The sequence below is a fragment of the Cucurbita pepo genome, chromosome LG08, assembly GCF_002806865.2.
Source record: "Cucurbita pepo subsp. pepo cultivar mu-cu-16 chromosome LG08, ASM280686v2, whole genome shotgun sequence".
NCBI classification, from domain to species: Eukaryota; Viridiplantae; Streptophyta; class Magnoliopsida; order Cucurbitales; family Cucurbitaceae; genus Cucurbita; species Cucurbita pepo.
In genome coordinates this window covers 3,131,675-3,149,603 of record NC_036645.1, presented here as the reverse complement: position 1 = coordinate 3,149,603, position 17,929 = coordinate 3,131,675, and the positions used below count along the sequence as shown (strand labels likewise).

General features: G+C 33.5%; 2 protein-coding genes across 3 annotated transcripts; one reads left to right on the top strand and one right to left on the bottom strand.

Annotated features, from left to right (window-relative positions):
- Positions 1-2,121: 2,121 nt before the first annotated feature.
- Positions 2,122-4,963, bottom strand: LOC111800555. The gene has a single exon (XM_023684304.1). The coding sequence runs from the start codon at positions 4,755-4,757 to the stop codon at positions 2,835-2,837; it is 1,923 nt and encodes a 640-aa protein (XP_023540072.1). The 5' UTR covers positions 4,758-4,963; the 3' UTR covers positions 2,122-2,834.
- An 8,154-nt stretch (positions 4,964-13,117) lies between these two features.
- LOC111801216 (AT-hook motif nuclear-localized protein 7-like) lies at positions 13,118-17,271 on the top strand. 2 transcript variants are annotated; one of them, XM_023685243.1, is made up of 7 exons: positions 13,118-13,389; positions 13,829-14,255; positions 15,832-15,902; positions 16,127-16,258; positions 16,431-16,592; positions 16,689-16,967; positions 17,016-17,271. In XM_023685243.1, exons 2-7 carry the CDS (start codon positions 13,904-13,906, stop codon positions 17,061-17,063), a joined length of 1,044 nt encoding a protein of 347 aa, XP_023541011.1. In that variant the 5' UTR covers positions 13,118-13,389; positions 13,829-13,903; the 3' UTR covers positions 17,064-17,271. The 2 variants fall into 2 exon arrangements, with proteins under 2 accessions (XP_023541011.1, XP_023541010.1); XM_023685242.1 differs by having other exon boundaries at positions 16,689-17,271.
- Positions 17,272-17,929: the final 658 nt, after the last annotated feature.

The window sequence follows — 17,929 nt, the reverse complement described above, 5'->3', positions numbered from 1 at the left end:
ACCGTTCATCAACATCATGTCTACACCCTCCAAGACTATGGAAATATGACTAATCGTCAATTTTTTCTACCCTGATTATATATGTTATCAAAGGCGTAGTTGTTACTTATTCACTTTTAACCTATAACACTTCGATCTCTATAACTGTTTCCAATGCATTCATTGCTCACGTTTTATAAAATACTTTATGCCAAACGTGACTCGAGATTCAACCACACGTTCAAATTGTCTACAAAGTTCGATTCTGCACAGCTAACTTACTCACTAAGTTAGAACAAGTATTGCATAATCATTGTCCCGTTGTTGTAAGAGTGCAATTATGACACAATGTTAGTAAATCAAAAAATAGATCGAGTTTAGAGGGAGGTTGAAACTCAAACACGTCCATAAATCTATAAATGATTAAATATTTATTAATGCCATGAATTTTATTTAAAAGAAATTCAACACAGTAGCTAATATATGTAAATTCTGTGTGATTTTATTTGGATACAAAGAGAACTTCATAAAAATAAATAAATAAATAAAAATAAAAAGTTGAATTTTGGCATAATTTCAAATTTACTCTATAATAAAGTAGATACAAAACTCTTCAACAAATTACCATAATGAGAAAGGTAAGAACTTTCAGTAAAATATAAATATATTGAAATATATATGAACGTGAAAACGATAATATAAAACGTATGCAAAAAAATTTGAAAAACTGGAATCGTCAATGAGAACTATAGATGAAAACATCGATAAAAACAATGTCGTGAACGACTTTTATACCTAGATAGCAATTAGACTTACGATCATATGATGGTAGGTATCAATCAACTTATCTCAGAAGATACATTCACCCGTTGAAAACGAAAGTGAGTAACCTAAACTAATCAATGTAAGACGAGTAACACTAACTGGTTAAAGAAAAAACCACTAACTAGACGAGAGTCGACACAAGGATTCATTGATGAAAAAAATGTCAAATCGGGAATATATGAAGCTAATATTTTCTAAGAAATCATTCGAAAAAATAACACAAACGAAATAATAATTCAAGCACGAAATAAATTTAGAACTCAACTCGAACAAGAACAAGAACAAGAACAAGATTCTTTGATTTTGACATCTAGTAGAGAATCTAAATAAATTGACCAAAAACAAATTCTGATTTCACTTTGCATCAAATGGAACAAACAAGATCACTCATAAATTGTTTTCGGTTTCCATTTGCGATCGGGAACGATCGTTCATGACCATATCGAATCCTCAGTGAAAACATTTTAGAGAAAAATGCTAGAATATCAAAGAATTCCAACAAAGAAAAAGAAATGTAACCAAAGTAGTGATGAAATAATGTAATATACGCATTCAAACCAACCTGAAGCCAGCTGATGATATTGAAATAAAAGCACCATTGGGTCACTTGACTTGAATACTCAAGGCTGGATTCTTTGATTTCAGCTGCAAAAGAGGAAATCATTAACCACAAACAAACCTTGCCAGAAATGCTTCAGTAAATCTTGGCTAGCCAGGGTTGAAACTTGGTTCTTTCGTCCCGATCGTAATCGACCCCAAGAGAAACATGCCTCATCAGCTGCTCGCAGCTTACAGCCATCCTTCAAAAACCGACGACATTGGATATCGGGCTGGTTGAACTCCTGCTTAAGATATTAACAGAATAATGTGCAAAGAACAACGAAATTTGATGTTTTTTATGAATCAAGACGAAGCAACATTCATGTCTCCATGTTGGAACTGAACAGAGAGCCATCTAAGACAGACATTCTTACAAGATTTAAGTGGAAAATTGTGTAGTCAATAAGAAGCCCTGTTCATAAGATTAAAACGAAACAGCAAATAAGGAATCCGACGTCAATGGCTACCGATCATCAGAGACAGGACACACACAAATGCATGCAGAAAGCTCATATCTCGACATGCGATATAAAAGGTAACGAAGGAAGTCTTCAAGGGTCATGACTGTGGAACGAAAACAATGGCGTTCTAAAGTGGTCGTAAACTCACTGGAAAACAGGTAGGGAACCGAACTCCGAGCTAAGGACAACATTTATATAGACAAAACCCTCTTCAAACAAGGACATGGATTATCAACAAGTAGCTATAAACACAAAATTCAGAACAGCTGACCTCATAACTCGAACAGCCAAGATTTGATGTAAAAGCTAAATTCAAGCATATAGTCATTGATGCTTACAGATTCAATGGAATGCATAAGAATCCTCTTTACATCTAACATAAACAAAATATTGATAATTCTGAAGAACATTTAAATAAAATGTCAACACATCACAGAGCTCTCCCACTCGTTCTTCTAGTGGAGGGGAGAGACCAGAGATTTGTACAGATAGCAGCCTATACATCCTGCATCTAAAGCCAGCCCACCATGAAGTATACATAAGAGAATCGAACGTCTCGAGTTATCGATCACTGGAATATAGAGAGCAGAAAGTACAGAAATGCACAAAGCAATGTGTGACAAAGCATATCGAAAAGAGCTAAAAGAGAAAAAAGAAATAAAAATATTACCACGTATCCGAATAAGTAACGGAACGAGATTGGATAGAAATGGTCAGTGGTATCAAAAAAATTTGAAGGCCCAGACCAGGGTAACAAATACTGTTGAGTAGCGTCTGTGTAGAGTAATCAGTTAGCCAAACTTTACAAAAATACATTGAACAAGGATGCCAGAATGCTCACTTGAGGCTTCGATCTCCTGTATACATAATTTACAGTCCCCCGTCCCGATTCCAGCAGAGGGAATGTGCAAGTGAGAGAACCATAAGCTCATGACTATACTAGAGAAGGTCACGGGGCTCTTCGAGAGCTTAAACGATTTCCCCGTGCTTAAATCCACTATCTCCACAATCTGCATTAGAGTCTAGATCACAAGGAGAATCATACCATTTAGGGTTCTCGGGGTAAAATCCGTCGACATGAATACCGACAAGACCTACATCTGCCACCATGCTCTCGTCGTGTCTCATGGGCTTGATTAGTTTTGTATCCTCACAGCCGAGAATGTTTTTATCGTTAAAGTCAGTGCATTTAAACCATCTTTCAGGTTTGCAAGGATCGCTTGTCAGTTCTTTCGGATTTCTACAGTCGGTCCTCATATGGTCCTCCCAAGGAACAACGTCCCGCAGGGAGTGGCCAAAACTGTCTACGTTGTCCTCGATCAATTCACCATCTTTGCCATCCCCATATAAACGTTCGTGATGGTGATTGCTCCAATGTGCCAAATCATTCTCCCCATCTAACACATCGTCTGAATGAGGCTTATCTGCAAGCAACTCGATTGGCTCCAATTTCTCTTCCCTTATACTCCTAAGTTTATTTAAAACATCAAACAAATCACGAGATACTGAACCCAATAGCTCGTGTGGGACCTTCGTAAGTTTCCCTTCTAACAAGTCGAGCTCATTTCTCACCTCATGCACCTGCTGAAAGATTGAAAGCTGCAAATCTCCCTCATCCTTCCCCATCAATCTAAATCCTTCATTTTCCATTTCATCAGTCACCCCATACACTGTATCACGATCCATTAACAGGCCACCTTTGTGTCCGATCACTCGATGCATAATTCTCGCATTTCCATCCAGTGGCCCGGGCTCATGCCCCGAATGCACAGCATACAACTTAAACACCGCCATACCCTCATCCAGATACACAAAGGTCTTGTCCTTGTCATTGTAATTGGTAATAGGTACAATGGCCCGAATTCGGAATCCACACCCGCATCTCTTTGATGCATATGGCTCTCTTTTCAAAACCTTTGCCTTCTTTGTAGCAGGCTCCCCTGCCCTATGACAAGCATAGTCCTTAACCTCCGCCATGAAAGGCTTATACCTAATATACTTCTGCCTAATGCAAAGCACCACCTTATGTTTAGCAGCCAATTGCTGAAGCTTGGAAGGCACTTCCTTTGCAGGCACCTCCAGAGTATCCGTATACTCAAACTTCCGACGCTTACTCCTCGAACCCGACGCGGAGGAGGCTGAATTACAAACATGGCAAGCAGCAACACAAACCCTAATGTAACTCTCCGGAATCCCATAAAATTTAGCACCTACAGTCCAAACCTGCTTAATTCTCTCTATGGTTTCCTTCAACCCTAAATGTTTCAAATCCGTATCTCCATGAAAACTCGTAACAATGTCCTGCCATTGACTAATATGTGAAACGAATTGCTGAGTATTGTTCTTGAAACAGAGAAATTCGTTACCATTTTCGTCGACCGTCGCCGTGAGTTTGTCCTGGATTCTCTTCCACGCCGTAAGATACGCGGTGTCCTCGTTCCGGTCCTTCCACACCGTCCGCCACGACTTGAGAACGGAGCGCGACGTGGCGAGGCGTATTTCACTCGGCGTCGCGAGGCGGTTCTCGAGAATGCAACGGATCATCAGCGAGTGCGATTCTGGATTAAACGTGTAAAACTGAGACGATATATGAGGCTCCGGCGAGATATAGAGAGGTGGTTCGTGAATATTTTGAGAAGTCGATGTAGGGTTCGGAGCGAGTTGACTCAGCCAAGTGGAGTGAGTCGGCGAATCTTCAGATGACGAGTGGCTTGGAGACGACGGAGACGGCGACCGGAAGAGCACGATTTCCGGCAAGGAGAACGTCGGCTCACCGTGATGCGAATTCGAAATGGATGGCTGAGATTCAATGATCTGGTTCGCAAGTGGGTCCAGATCATCGTGTAGACGGTGGTGATGGAAGAGATCCTCTTCAATTTTGCTCGGATTCATCTGGGAAGAAACGGAAATGGATCTTTCCGAGGAAGAACAATTCTTCTGTGCAATGGTTTCTCTCTAAGCTTCGTCTGTCATTTTTGTGAAGCTTTCTCTCTCCTCACACTGTGTTTTCTTTCTTCTGTTCTATCTGGGTTTCTCTCTCATCTCTTCTCTCTATCCCTATCTGTTTCGCTTTGCTGTTCTGATTTGGAGTTCGAATTTTTTTGGAATTTTTGGTTCATAAAATTCAATTAATTATAACACATTCCTTTAAACTATGTTTTGCTTTTTTAAGACTATGTTTTGCTTTTTTTAAGACTATGTTTTTAATGCAATTAATTATAATACATTTATTACCGCTTTCATTTACCCTCCCTAATCTTCTCCTGTCTAACCGTCTAAGTTCACCGCTAGTAGATATTGTTCTCTTTATATTTTTCCTTCTAGATTACGTCTACTAGGGAGAGGCGTCCTCACTAGCACACTGCTCGGTGTTTTGGCTCTGTTATATCATTGTAACAACCCAAGCCCACCGCTAATAGATATTGTCATCTTTGGGCTTTCGTTTTCGAGCTTCCCCTCAAAGTTTTTCAAACACGTTTACTGGAGACAAGTTTTCATACCCTTATAATGAATGTTTTGTTCTCCTCTCCAACGAATGTAGGATCTCACACATAAATTTGGACGAGGTCGGGGTTGGGGTCAATGACGAGGTGAGGAATATAATTATCATTCCCGACCTCGTTTAGCTATTGAGGAAAAATATCTCCTCATTTCCTCCTTCATTTTATGTTTAAGCAGAGATTCCGTGTTCAGTTCGAGGTAGGTTAAATGGATATCTCTAATTGAATTCTCTCACTTTCACGTTGTCAATTTTTAAACTAAGATGATTCAATCGTGCAAAAATAAATAAATAAATAAATAAATTGTCCAAAAAAATAAAAGTGATATATTGTTTTCAAGCATATTAAAAAAAACACATCAAAATAAAAAGGGTGAGATTCAACCATCACCAATAATGGACTCAAAAAAACTTAATTAATATATATATATATATATATATATAATCGGAATGTTTAACCTTTATGTATCGTTTTTAGGTTTGATTTTGTATCGAAGGGTTGATCGACCTATTGGTATGGTTAGCTTATAGGTTGGGTTGAGTCAGATTTGAACATTTTTTTTAAATTTAACTCAATTGTTGGAATGGTCTGTCCAAATAAATTTTATTAAATAATAAATCTAACTCAGTCTAACCCAACCATAAATTTTCTAGCTTAGTTAGTTCGTGTGGTTTGGACAATTTATTCAAGTTTTTGCTTTTAACAACATTAAAATAGAGGCTAAATTGTTCTCGAGTAGACATCGGATACCTAAACGGGTGGGTTCAAGTAAGGATTTACTCATTATTTCAAATTGAAGGATAATTGAGAATTCCGCTACCCATATGCTTAAACATGACATCATCTCTAAATTTGTCGTTTCTCATTGCATCGAGATTAACACTCGAATTTGAAGTTTAATTTTTGGCTCTGTGTTTGCTTTAAACTCTCGAGTTTCTTTTAGCTCTTGTTAATATAACATCAAATTTAAAAATTTAAGATATGCTATAATTACGTAGCATAGCACCCAGTAACTTTCTTCGAGTCGACGTTGCATAAAAATATTGTGCATGACACTACAGGTGTACTGATCCAATTTTATACAGCGCAACGATGTCATTATTTATTTTATTTTAATATTAGTAAACAAAAAAAGAATGCTGTATACTTCCATAAACAAAAAAAATATATATATATATCACTATTTATTTTATTTTAATGTTAATAATTTCAAAATAAATTACTAATATTTTAAATAAGTCTTGGGCCTGAACAGAATCCGGCCCGGCAACGAAATCTATTTGGGCCTTTAATTGGATTTGGAAGAAATTTTGGGCCAAACCCGACTAACATTTGGGCCTATGATCGTATAGGCCCACTATAAATATAACATAGACAGCCTTTGTAAAATAAATAAGTAAATAACCTAATTTTTAATTTTTAATTTCAAACTAATTAAAAAATAATAATTATAACAAATCAAATAATATATATATATAGGATAAAATATAAATTTTTATTCATAAAAAAAAAATTTGGCTAATTATCTCGATTTGGTATTTGGCGATCTCGATATTTCTCTACATCCCTACGACGCGACTCGCTATTAACTCGAGCTTTTTTAAACTGCTTCTGAAAGTGAAGACTGTTCCCACGAACCGACATAAACACGAGTCATTCTAGTATGTTTTGTTTTTACTCACATGTTTTATCCGAGCGTATAATTTCTTCCAATTAAATACGCTCCGCTTTTACATAGGATTTTATTTATGATTATTAAAATTTTAAAAAATGCAAAATACCCAAATAATTGAATTATTAATAATAAATATGCGGGAAGCTGACCGACATAGTTCAAAAGTCTCTTACTCTTGTCTTGCCTAAAATATAATATCGCCCATTTCAAGCCAGTAATTGTCAGTCGCCATAAGGGGAAATATAAATAAATAAATAAATAAATATTATTTACTCGGTACTATTATTAATCGCCAAAAGGGGAAAATATAAATAAATAAATAAATATAATTTACTGGTATTATTATTTTCCGATATTTTTTTTTATTTATCGTTTCAAAATTGAATTTAATATAAAAATGGTAAATTTTAATAAAAGTTGATAATATTAACTAAAAAACGAAAACATTAAAATAAAAATATTAATTAGTTTATTTTTAATCTGAAAATAAAATAAAAACAAAAAACAAAAACGTTTCTTAACAGTGCTCCAACACCAAGCATGTGATATCTTATGACGTCTTGTAATATTGAATAATTCAAAATCTTAGTCAAAAGTATATAAAAACTATAATAATGGCATTTTAGATAAATACTAATTAATATATATATATATATATATATATATATATATATATATATATTGAATCTGTAAAATAAAAGAACGGGGGATTTGTCAAAATCGGGACGTTTTTAAGGATTTGCTTTAAGATCAAGCTAACCCTGGAGAACAATGTCTGTACTTAATCGAATTGTTTGAGTCAACGTTAAGGTTGTGGTACTCAACCCTTTGGGGTTGTCACTGTGGTCGAGGTTCAAAGGGCCAATTGACCCCTCGCGGTTTAGGTCGTGTCTTTTAAAACGGTTGGACTAATGGGTTTCGGTTAGTTGACTTTTCTCTTCAGCTCGATCGATAACTTCACTCACATGCATATACTATTAAAACCCTTAATTATTATAAGTGTATCAACTCGCACTTGTGTCGCATTTCATCTTAGTCGAATTATTCATAATATTTATAAAATAAAATAAAAAAGTAAAAATATAATAGGTAATAAATTTTAACTTTTACCGGGAAGGGTAAAATTGAGTTTTTTTTTTTTTTTTCACCGATTTAAAAGATAAATACCTACCATATTAAAAAAAAAATTGAACAGTATTAACCACGTGAAGAAAAGTGAAAGAGTCTAATTTACAGTTCACTATTTTAACAAATATAAATATTAAAATAAATATTTTTGTTGGAACATTTATTATTATTATTATTATTATGGTTTACCAGCTGTACTTGCTTTAACGAAACAAATAAAAAATTAGAGAAACGATAAATAAATAAATAAAGAGAGAAGAGAAGGATTGAATAATGGAAAAGTTATAAATGTGAGACAAAATTGGTGCCTAAAAAGAAACGCCAATTAAAAATAATTAATTATTTATTTTAACATAAATAAATAAATAAATAAATAAATATAGGGGTTGGAGATAGGGCGGGGAAAGCATGCATGCCCGCTGCGGCACCCCTTTATTATTTATTTTTTTTTATTTTTTTATTTTTTTAAATAATAATATAAATAAATAAATAAAAGGCGGGAGCGTTGCGAGGGAATATTTAAAAATACCGCATAAATTTTGGGCGCCAATGTTGGAAAATAATAATGATAATAAATAAATACTTTTCCCATTAAATTAAAATTTATTTTATGAAATTTCTAAAAATTTGACTTTGAATATATAAATTACCCTAATTTTCTTTCAACATCGCTATAGAAGCTAAAGGTTAAATTCGTAATTTTACTTCATGACCAAAACGTGTTTCTAATCATGACGTGAGTAGTATCTCGAGTCGACATAACGTAAATATTTAATAATACTTCATCGTTGAACCCGTCTTTATTATGATTATCGATTTGTATGATTTGACAGTACGTGGAGAGGAAAACTCGAGCCTCTTGCTTATGGGTTGCAATGCTCGAACGTTGCGATGGAATATTTAAAAATACCGCATAAATTTTGGAAAACAATAATGATAATAAATAAATTACCCTAATTTTCTTTAAACATGGCTATAGAAGCTAAAGGCTAAATTCGTAATTTTACTTCAAGACCAAAACGTGTTTCTAATCATGACGTGAGTAGTATCTCGAGTCGACATAACGTAAATATTTAAGAATACTTCATCGTTGAACCCGTCTTTATTATGATTATCGATTTGTATGATTTGACAGTACGTGGAGAGGAAAACTCGAACTCCTTGCTTATGGGTCGCAAAGCTCGAGTGTGTAATTTTACATTAATTAAAAATTTAAATTAAAGCATATAAATGATTTAAATTTTTTTAAAAGTATAAGATGAAAATGACTCATGAAATACAAGAATTAAAATAATAATAATAATAAAAAAAGTAAAAGTTAGCTATAATTACAAAAGATTTATATTGTTAAAAAATCTTATATATAATTTGTTATTTTATTTATATTTTGTAAGATTTTATTTGGATTTTCTTCGCTTTATATACAATCATGTTATACAAAGAAAATAAAAATAAAAAAGTGATATAATTAAGTATGGAAGCATATAAATATAAACTAAAATTAAATATTTTCGTATATATTTATTATTATTATTATATTAATTTTTTTTTTTAATTGAGGACGGTTTCAAAATGTTAATTTATTATTATTATTATTAGAGATAAGGATGAACGAAAAAAACCAGATAACTACAAATTTTAATATTCAAAAAACAATATATTATATAGTTTTTATTAAGTATTGGAAAAGGCCCCCCTTTTTTTTTTTTTTTTTTTTTTTTTTTTTTTTTTTTTTTTTTTTTTTTTNTGTCATAAAATTATTGAAGGTTTAATTTACGAATAATCCAAATTTAAATTAAATTTTTAGCCATTATACTGTATAAAAATAATGTCGATTTAATTTGTGGGACCCACTTCAAATAAGGCAAGGAATCCCCTTAAAATGAGGAATGAAGGAGGAGGGTGAGATTTGTCTCGAATTTTGCCACTTCTCACGCATGGCGTACTCTTTACATATAGTTATAAATATATTTAAGGCACAATAAATAAATAAATAAATAAATATATATATATATATATATTTTAAATATAATTATGTTAGAAAATAAAAAAATAATTAAAAAATGAAAAATTGGTAGCAAAGAGTCTCGCATTGATCCCGATAAACTTTACGGTAACAAAAATTGACATAAGAGGCGAGATGGATAGAAGGACTTTTCCCCACCATATAGACATTTTTAATCTAGCTCGAGAAAAAAAAAACTATTATATTTTTAATTAATCGGATAAAAATACAAATTTAAAATTATTTTGAAAAAAATTAGATAATAAAATAAATCTCAATAAATATATATAATATATATATATTTAAAGATATTTTTGGGGACACATGTTGATATCAAAATGCATGGGATTTTATTATTTTTTTCTTTTTAAAATAATAATAAATAGTTAATTTAAATAAAAATAAATAAATAAAACTCGTGAATACAGGTGTTAATTTAATGCTCAACCACCTATCCGACACCCCTGATTTTGTCTGTATTTCCATTTGAGCTTTCTTCCAATCATGTCGCTCCACCTCTCCGACCCCATTTGTGACACGTGTGGGTGTTTTTTTTTTTTTTTTTTTTAAATAAATAAATAAAGTAATAAAATTATTTAATTTAACGTTTCGATTTTATCCTTTTAAAAAAAAAAGGAAAAAGAAAATGGCATTTCGATTTACATGGCAAGTTATTCTATCTGAAAGTTGCCTTATTAATTAATTCCACAATTTGGTAGGTATCCGTTACATTTTCCATAATATATATTTTTCACCCTTTTTATTTTTATTTTATCAATGTATTCATCTTTTTTTACCTAGTTTGCATCGTAATTTTTTTAAATTTTATTTATCAATTAAAAATAAATAAATTTTCTCTTTTTTATTATATATATATATATATATATATATATATTTATTTATTTTACTTTCATTTGCTTTAAAAAGTAAATTATTAAACAAAATTTGACGAGTTGAGATAATTAACCGAAATATGACAGGTTTAAACGGTTTTCTTTTACTTGGTTTCCGAGCTTTTTTAAATTTAAATCGATCGGGACAGTTACTAAATAAAACATGTTTTTTGTCGTTTTTTAAAGTAGAGAAAGACATTCTGAAGGTTAACGAGATAAAGAGTAATGTTTTTCAGTAAAATAAATAAGTTGCTCGGGATAACTTCAACTGCCCCTCTCGTAACTCCTGTAGCTCACTGATTCTACATACTTTAAAATCTCGTAAGCGGAAGTAGTAAACAAAATACTCGCACAAGTCCCTTCTCATCACTCCTTTTGTACGCCCTTGAAAATTCGTGAGTATTAGAAATATTTTGTAAGAAATTCTCTCGTAAATGTTAGATATACGTACACGTACACGTACGTAGTAGGTTACTCACTAATGACCTACGTTTAATTAGGATTGTCTAGCTCGACCCTAACCGTCACACATAAACCCTAATCAATAACCCCCTACATGATTAGGAACATTAAACGTGGGCTCGTTTTTGTACGACGACTTGAATCATACGAACTTCAAAATTACGTGTATTTAGCTTGGAACGTTAACATGTTCCGTGACATCCTGAATCATATTTTTATTATTTTTTATTTTTTAAATGGAGATTGTGCAATCGAAAAAATAAAATAAATCAACGTGACAATTATGGCATATTGTGCGCCAATTATTATTATTATTAAGAGTAAAGTAATATCCGAGAGGCAAAATCTCTTGAATGTGTCTACAATCATACTAATAATCTTTACTTTGTTGACTTAGGTCCACGCTCTGCAGCACAGCTCTACCCTCACCCGCCGGTGATGTAATCCAGTCTTCATTTTTCCTCTTTTCTTCCCACTAAAATAATTTATTATTTTAATTATTTTACACAATATACACAATATTTAACCCACAAAATTTTAAATAGTTTTAATAAATAAAAAATTGTCAAACATTAATTAATAAATAAAGTAAAATAAATTTGACAAATTTACTCATTTTTTTAAAGTCGGGTTCAAATAATAATAATAATAATAAAATTTATTGCCAATTTGATATAATTAATATACGGTAATGTCGTGAAGTAAATCTCAATACGACAAAAGGTCGTTAAACGACTTTTAGAAGATCGAAAAATACTATTCGTAAAGTTTAACGAGAAAAAAAAATATTTTTAAAAATAAACCGTTTAAGTTTTTTTTTTTTGAAACAACTTACCTAAATTAATAAAATTTGAATTTTCACGGAAGAAAAAAAAAGTTTTTATTAAAATTTAAACAAAAAATATTTGTTTAGAAAAGAAGACAAAATATTTATATATTTTATTTTGAAGGGAATAAAAAATATATTACATGAAAAATGAAAATATTGTAATTAAAAGTAAAACAAGAAGGGTAAAAATGGAGAATTACAGTGGATTTGGATGGCAATTTTGGTAATTAAGAGAGAAGTGAAGGGTAAAAAAGGGAAAAAGAAATTTAATTTGTTGGGAAAAAGACAAAAAGCGGGTCAGCGGCACCAAAAAGGTCGGCCCGGTAACACTACCGTTGCTGCCTTCGCAGCTTTTAATAGAAACAAAATTAATGTATTTTAACAAATTCGTTTACTTTTCTCTCCCTTATTTCACATCACTTTTCTTTTTTACGTAATTTTTTAAAATTCATTTCTTTATTATTTTCCATTATTATTATTATTATTTATTATTATTATTATTATTATTATTTTACTTTTTTCTTTTTCTCAAAGTCATCAATATATATAAATATATAATAATAATTTTTTCCGGACGCCAAAATTTTCATTAACCAGATTGTAATTTTATAGGGTTTAGCGTTTGATTATTTTAAAAAATACCAAAAAAAAAAAAAAAAAATCTTGATTTTATAAAAATAATTTTAATTTTTATATTCTCGATTTTCAACTTTATTTATTTATTTATTTATTTTTATATAAAGAAAATTTAATTTGTTATTTACTTCGCTTTCCTTTTGCTTTCCCAAGTGGTTTGTGCTTCAGACAGCTCTGGGCCTGGAACCACTGGCCGGTCGTTACTTTCCGGCGGGTGTTATTTTCTCAGGAAACAAACAGATTTTCTTTTTGTTCTTCTGAAATCTAGCGATTGTTTGTTCTTCACTTGTTTATCGGAAAATTCCGTCAGGAAAAAGAAAAAAAAAAAAAAATCTCCTGAAAGGAAAACGAAGTCGTTTAGTGCACCACTGTGGAAGGAAGTTATTTCTGTCATAGGTCGTGATCTTTTGCTTTTCCGTTGAAATTTCTCTTAATTCTTCTGTTTTTCTGTTCATTTCATTGATTTTTGTTTGTGGTTTCCTTTTTGATTTTGTTTATAAATTACTATTTGCTCTAAAATGTCGATGTTCATTTTATTTTGAATTTCTGTTGGCTGTTTTCTGGAGTGTTTTATGGTTCAGTGTAAGAGTTCAGATCGTCGAACGGCGGCGGAAAGTTTCGTTCCGGAATCGGCGGTGTTCTTGAACTAACTTGCATGATCCTGTAGAGTGATATCCATTATTTTAGTGATGTTTTTGTGCGTGTTGCAGAAATTGATTCTTGAAGTTTCCTTGTTCGTGTAGTTCATCGCAGATTGAAGGGTTTTTTTGTGTGTTATTGTTTAATTTTGTTAATTTTTATTTTTATTATTGACTGATCTTCTTCTTCAAAGCAGGAATGAGCATCTAAATCCTTCACTGAAGAAACAGAAATTGTTTAAAAAATAGCAAAAGATTTGAAGTTCTAAGCGATGGAAGAGAGAGAGGCCATAAGTACAGGAGTAACTGTGATAGGAGCCGAAGCTCCGTCGGCTTATCATGTGGCTCCGAGAACCGAGAACCCGCCGCCGGCCGGTGGTTCTCCCACCGTCGCCGCCACGCCGGTCAGCGTTGGGTTGCCTGCTAGTGGAACCACAGGGAAGAAGAAGCGAGGCAGACCTAGGAAATACGGCCCGGATGGAACGATCACCATGGCATTGTCGCCATTGCCGCTTTCGTCCTCAGCTCCGGGGGCCAGCGGGTTCTCCATTACCAAGCGAGGGAAGAGCCGGTTAGGCGGCTCCGATTTGAAGCAAAACAAGAAAATGGGAATGCAATATATAGGTAATGAGAAACCAAAGCTGTTTTCTATTATAGCTTTAGAATTTCCATTGATTCCTTATAATCTTTGTTGGGTTTTTCATCAGAATTTGCAGTTTGCTTCACTTTGTGTGTAAGAGCGAGTCGTTTTCGAGATTCCGTCTCGATCGAGTCGAAATGCTACTCTGAATATCATGGAAGATTATGTAATATCTTCCTCTAAAAAAGATTCCCATTTGAATTTTGCCTTACAAAATTCACGTGGGACCTTGCCTGTTAGGATATGTCCTTGTTCAACTCATATAAGATGTGTACGGCTGCTTTTATACTAAGATCTGACCTTTTTGAGGCTCATAGAATATTCTTCTCATGTAGCCTTTTTTGGTCTGTCAGTTCTTCAAATTCCTAACAAAATTGTAATGTTTTTTTTGGTTTTTGTTCTTTACTAATCTGTTTGTTCTTCGTAGATTCTTGATCCATAAATGGGGTTTTGATGGTTTTAGGTCGTAGATCTTAAGTTATGTCGAGCGATCGAGCTTTTCTCGGAGTTATTTTTAAGCGTTACTTGGGATATAGATCTTCGTTACACGAGCGATTTCGGGTAAAAGTAGAAACTCGTTTAGCTGGATTGGATAGTGTTGGAAGTCATCAATTAGCTGGATCAGTTCATCTTATCCGAACTTTGTTCTGCATGGAACATTAATGATGATCGTTTAGAGTATGTGAAACCCGAAAAAGAAACGATCGAGTCCACCTTAAAGTATAGGTCAAATCCAATTTAAAGCAGTTTAAACATCTTCCTTGTTAGTAGATAGTCTTCAATTGAGAATCTTTTGGGTATTTATAGTAGGTCTTGTTCTTGAATCTTGTTTAAATTACTAAAATGTCCTTTTAGCTTCGTGATAACGGTTTATATCGTCATTGTGTCGTGCATCCAGCTACTTTTGGATTCTAGCATGTGTTAACTGTAGTAATTAAGGATGATTTGGGTGCCACCATTTGGCTCATCTCTTAGGCTTGAAATCTCTTTCTTCTTAAGAGTTTCAGCTAAGTGCTTTTGATTGGGAGAGATTCTGATTGAAGAAACTAGTTTTAGATCGTTTTCTGGAGTCTATTACGTTAGAACTCGGCTACTAGGATCATTAAGAAGAGAATACGACTGAGAAAACCCAAGTTTCTAGCATGATCACGATGATTTACACTTAGTATGCCTTGTGGTTATGGCTTCTCGATGAACCCGGGATTGAATATCTAAACACAATGAAAGATGAGTTAACTGAAGTACTCGATCACGGTACCTAGTTCGAGATATTTGTTGTTCATTGCAATCGTTTAGTAGTAGATGAGCTAAAAAGGCAAGTAATCTAGCGTCACGGTCGGTCGGGTTTTCCATTTTCTTCCTTCCTTTTATAAAGTTTCAGTTACTTTGTTGTCGGGGAGAGTTTTCACATTCTATTTATGGAAACGAGGGTCGTTTTACTCTTTCTCTAACGACTTGAAACTGTGGAGCATCGTTCGAATTCTTTGATTTCTTCACCTTTTTTGGGTTTTCAACTGTAGATATTCTGAAATTATATTTGTTCTCGATCAATTATTGCAGGCCAATGGAATGCATGTAATGTCGGTACAACAAACTTCATGCCTCATGTCATCACGGTCAATGCTGGCGAGGTATGCAGTATGCTCGTTGATTGATTATCATTCATGAAAATCATGTCTAACTGTGTAGTCTCTTCAGTTTCTGGTATTTATATTTCCAAGCCGTGAGAGTGGTCGTGGTCGCTCCTGTTCTAGTCAAACCGATATCTGTTGAAATGTTGTTAAATCTTCTCGGACGAGATAACTGAATTACGTACTTTTTCGTGTTTTATTTTGGATGTTTGGCTGTTGAAAAGGATGTCACTATGAAGATCATATCGTTTTCTCAACAAGGTCCTCGAGCAATCTGTGTTCTTTCTGCGAATGGATTAGTTTCAAATGTCACTCTTCGGCAGCCCGATTCTTCGGGAGGTACTTTAACATATGAGGTACGTCAAGTCCACGAGTCTACTGGCATTATTTCTGCTGTGCTTGTCAAATCTTCAAGAAGTTCAATCCATTTTATATACGATGAAAACGCGAGACTGAAAATTCGAGATCGGAGATGGTCTTAAATTGTTGTTTCTGTCGAGTCAATTAATAGGGATTGTACATTGGCAGGGTCGTTTCGAGATACTTTCCTTATCTGGATCATTCACTCCTTCTGAAAACCAAGGAGCGAGAAGCAGGTCGGGTGGGTTGAGCGTCTCCTTGGCAAGCCCGGACGGTCGTGTTGTTGGGGGAGGGGTAGCTGGTTTACTGATAGCTGCAAGCCCTATACAGGTACCAAGCTTCCTTCTTACATCATTTGAAAAGGCAAAACTTGTAGCAGCATTTCCATAGAATATGCTTATATTCTGAACCTCTTCCTCTAAACAGGTTGTGGTAGGGAGTTTTGTACCAACCAGCCAACCCGATCCGAAAGTAAAGAAACCGAAGCCCGAGTTGTTGTTAACTGCAGCCCCTGTTGCTGCAGCGCCAAGCACGACACCAGCCACCACCGTGCCTACTTCCTCCAATGCTGATACAGACGACGGGTTAAACGTTAACGGTCAGCAAACTCCTGAATCCCAAAAACCAACTACTTTCCCTCCTGCTAGTTTCGAGAGAGAGCGAGACGATTGGGGTGCTGCCAATACTGCTGTGCTTTCCTTGCAGGAGCCAAGAAATACCGGTACCGCCAATACTGCTGTGCTTTCCTTGCAGGAGCCGAGAAATACCGGTACCGACATCAATATATCGCTGCCAGACTAATCTATTTAGTTTCTTACCAAACAATGACCACAGTGATCTGATCTGATATGATCTGATCTAAGCTTTGTTGTTTTTACCAAAATTACCATTTGAGATTTGATAATCACCACAGTCAAAATTAGGGAAAGTTTTTACTATTAACTTTCCATTGTAAGTTTCACACATTTTTCTTAATCATGATCAATTAGGGACTTGTCTGATTTAGTTCTGTTTTTCTGCTCTACCTGTTATTCGGATGTTGGGTGTAATGAACGAAAAACCTCTGCTGTTTTTTATTTAAAAAAAAAAAAAAAATTATTTATTTGCCTATTTTTGATAATTTTCTCTTTGATGGAAATATTTGTTATTATTATTATTATTATTATTATTTTTTAAAATTATTCTGTCTGAAGAGGATGCTGCAGATTTTGTTTTGAAGTGCCAGGTTATTTCTGTTCCTTTCTTATTTTTGGATAGCCTCTCCCTCACTCCATTGTTTTTCATGTGATAAATGCCACCAATAGCCAATGAATGGCCTTCCACGTGACTCGGGTTTGTTATAGGTCGAGTTGGGTTAGATTAAGACTTTCTCGGGTTTGTTACAAGTCGAGTTGGATTAGATTAAGACATTGCTCGGGTTTGTTACAGGTCGAGTTGGGTTAGATTAAGACGTTTTTTTTATAGATCTAGTCATTTTTTTTTTAAAACTTAACTCAACCATAAAATGTTGGGTTGGGTTAGTTCGTGTTATTTTCTTTTTTATATAAATAAAATATTTAATAATTTATTTTTAAATTACAGTGCCAAAACTTAAAATATTATTTTTAAGAATATTAGAGAATAAATAATTTTAAAAATAAATATAGAGTTAAACAAATTTTTAACAT

Bases quoted from the DNA above. Each gene is read 5' to 3' on its own strand.
- LOC111800555 (XM_023684304.1), bottom strand. From the start codon at position 4,757: ATGAATCCGAGCAAAATTGAAGAGGATCTCTTCCATCACCACCGTCTA.
- LOC111801216 (XM_023685242.1), top strand. From the start codon at position 13,904: ATGGAAGAGAGAGAGGCCATAAGTACAGGAGTAACTGTGATAGGAGCC. The intron at 15,903-16,126 runs GTATGCAGTATG...GCTGTTGAAAAG, and splicing joins TCACGGTCAATGCTGGCGAG to GATGTCACTATGAAGATCAT. The intron at 16,593-16,688 runs GTACCAAGCTTC...TCCTCTAAACAG, and splicing joins TAGCTGCAAGCCCTATACAG to GTTGTGGTAGGGAGTTTTGT.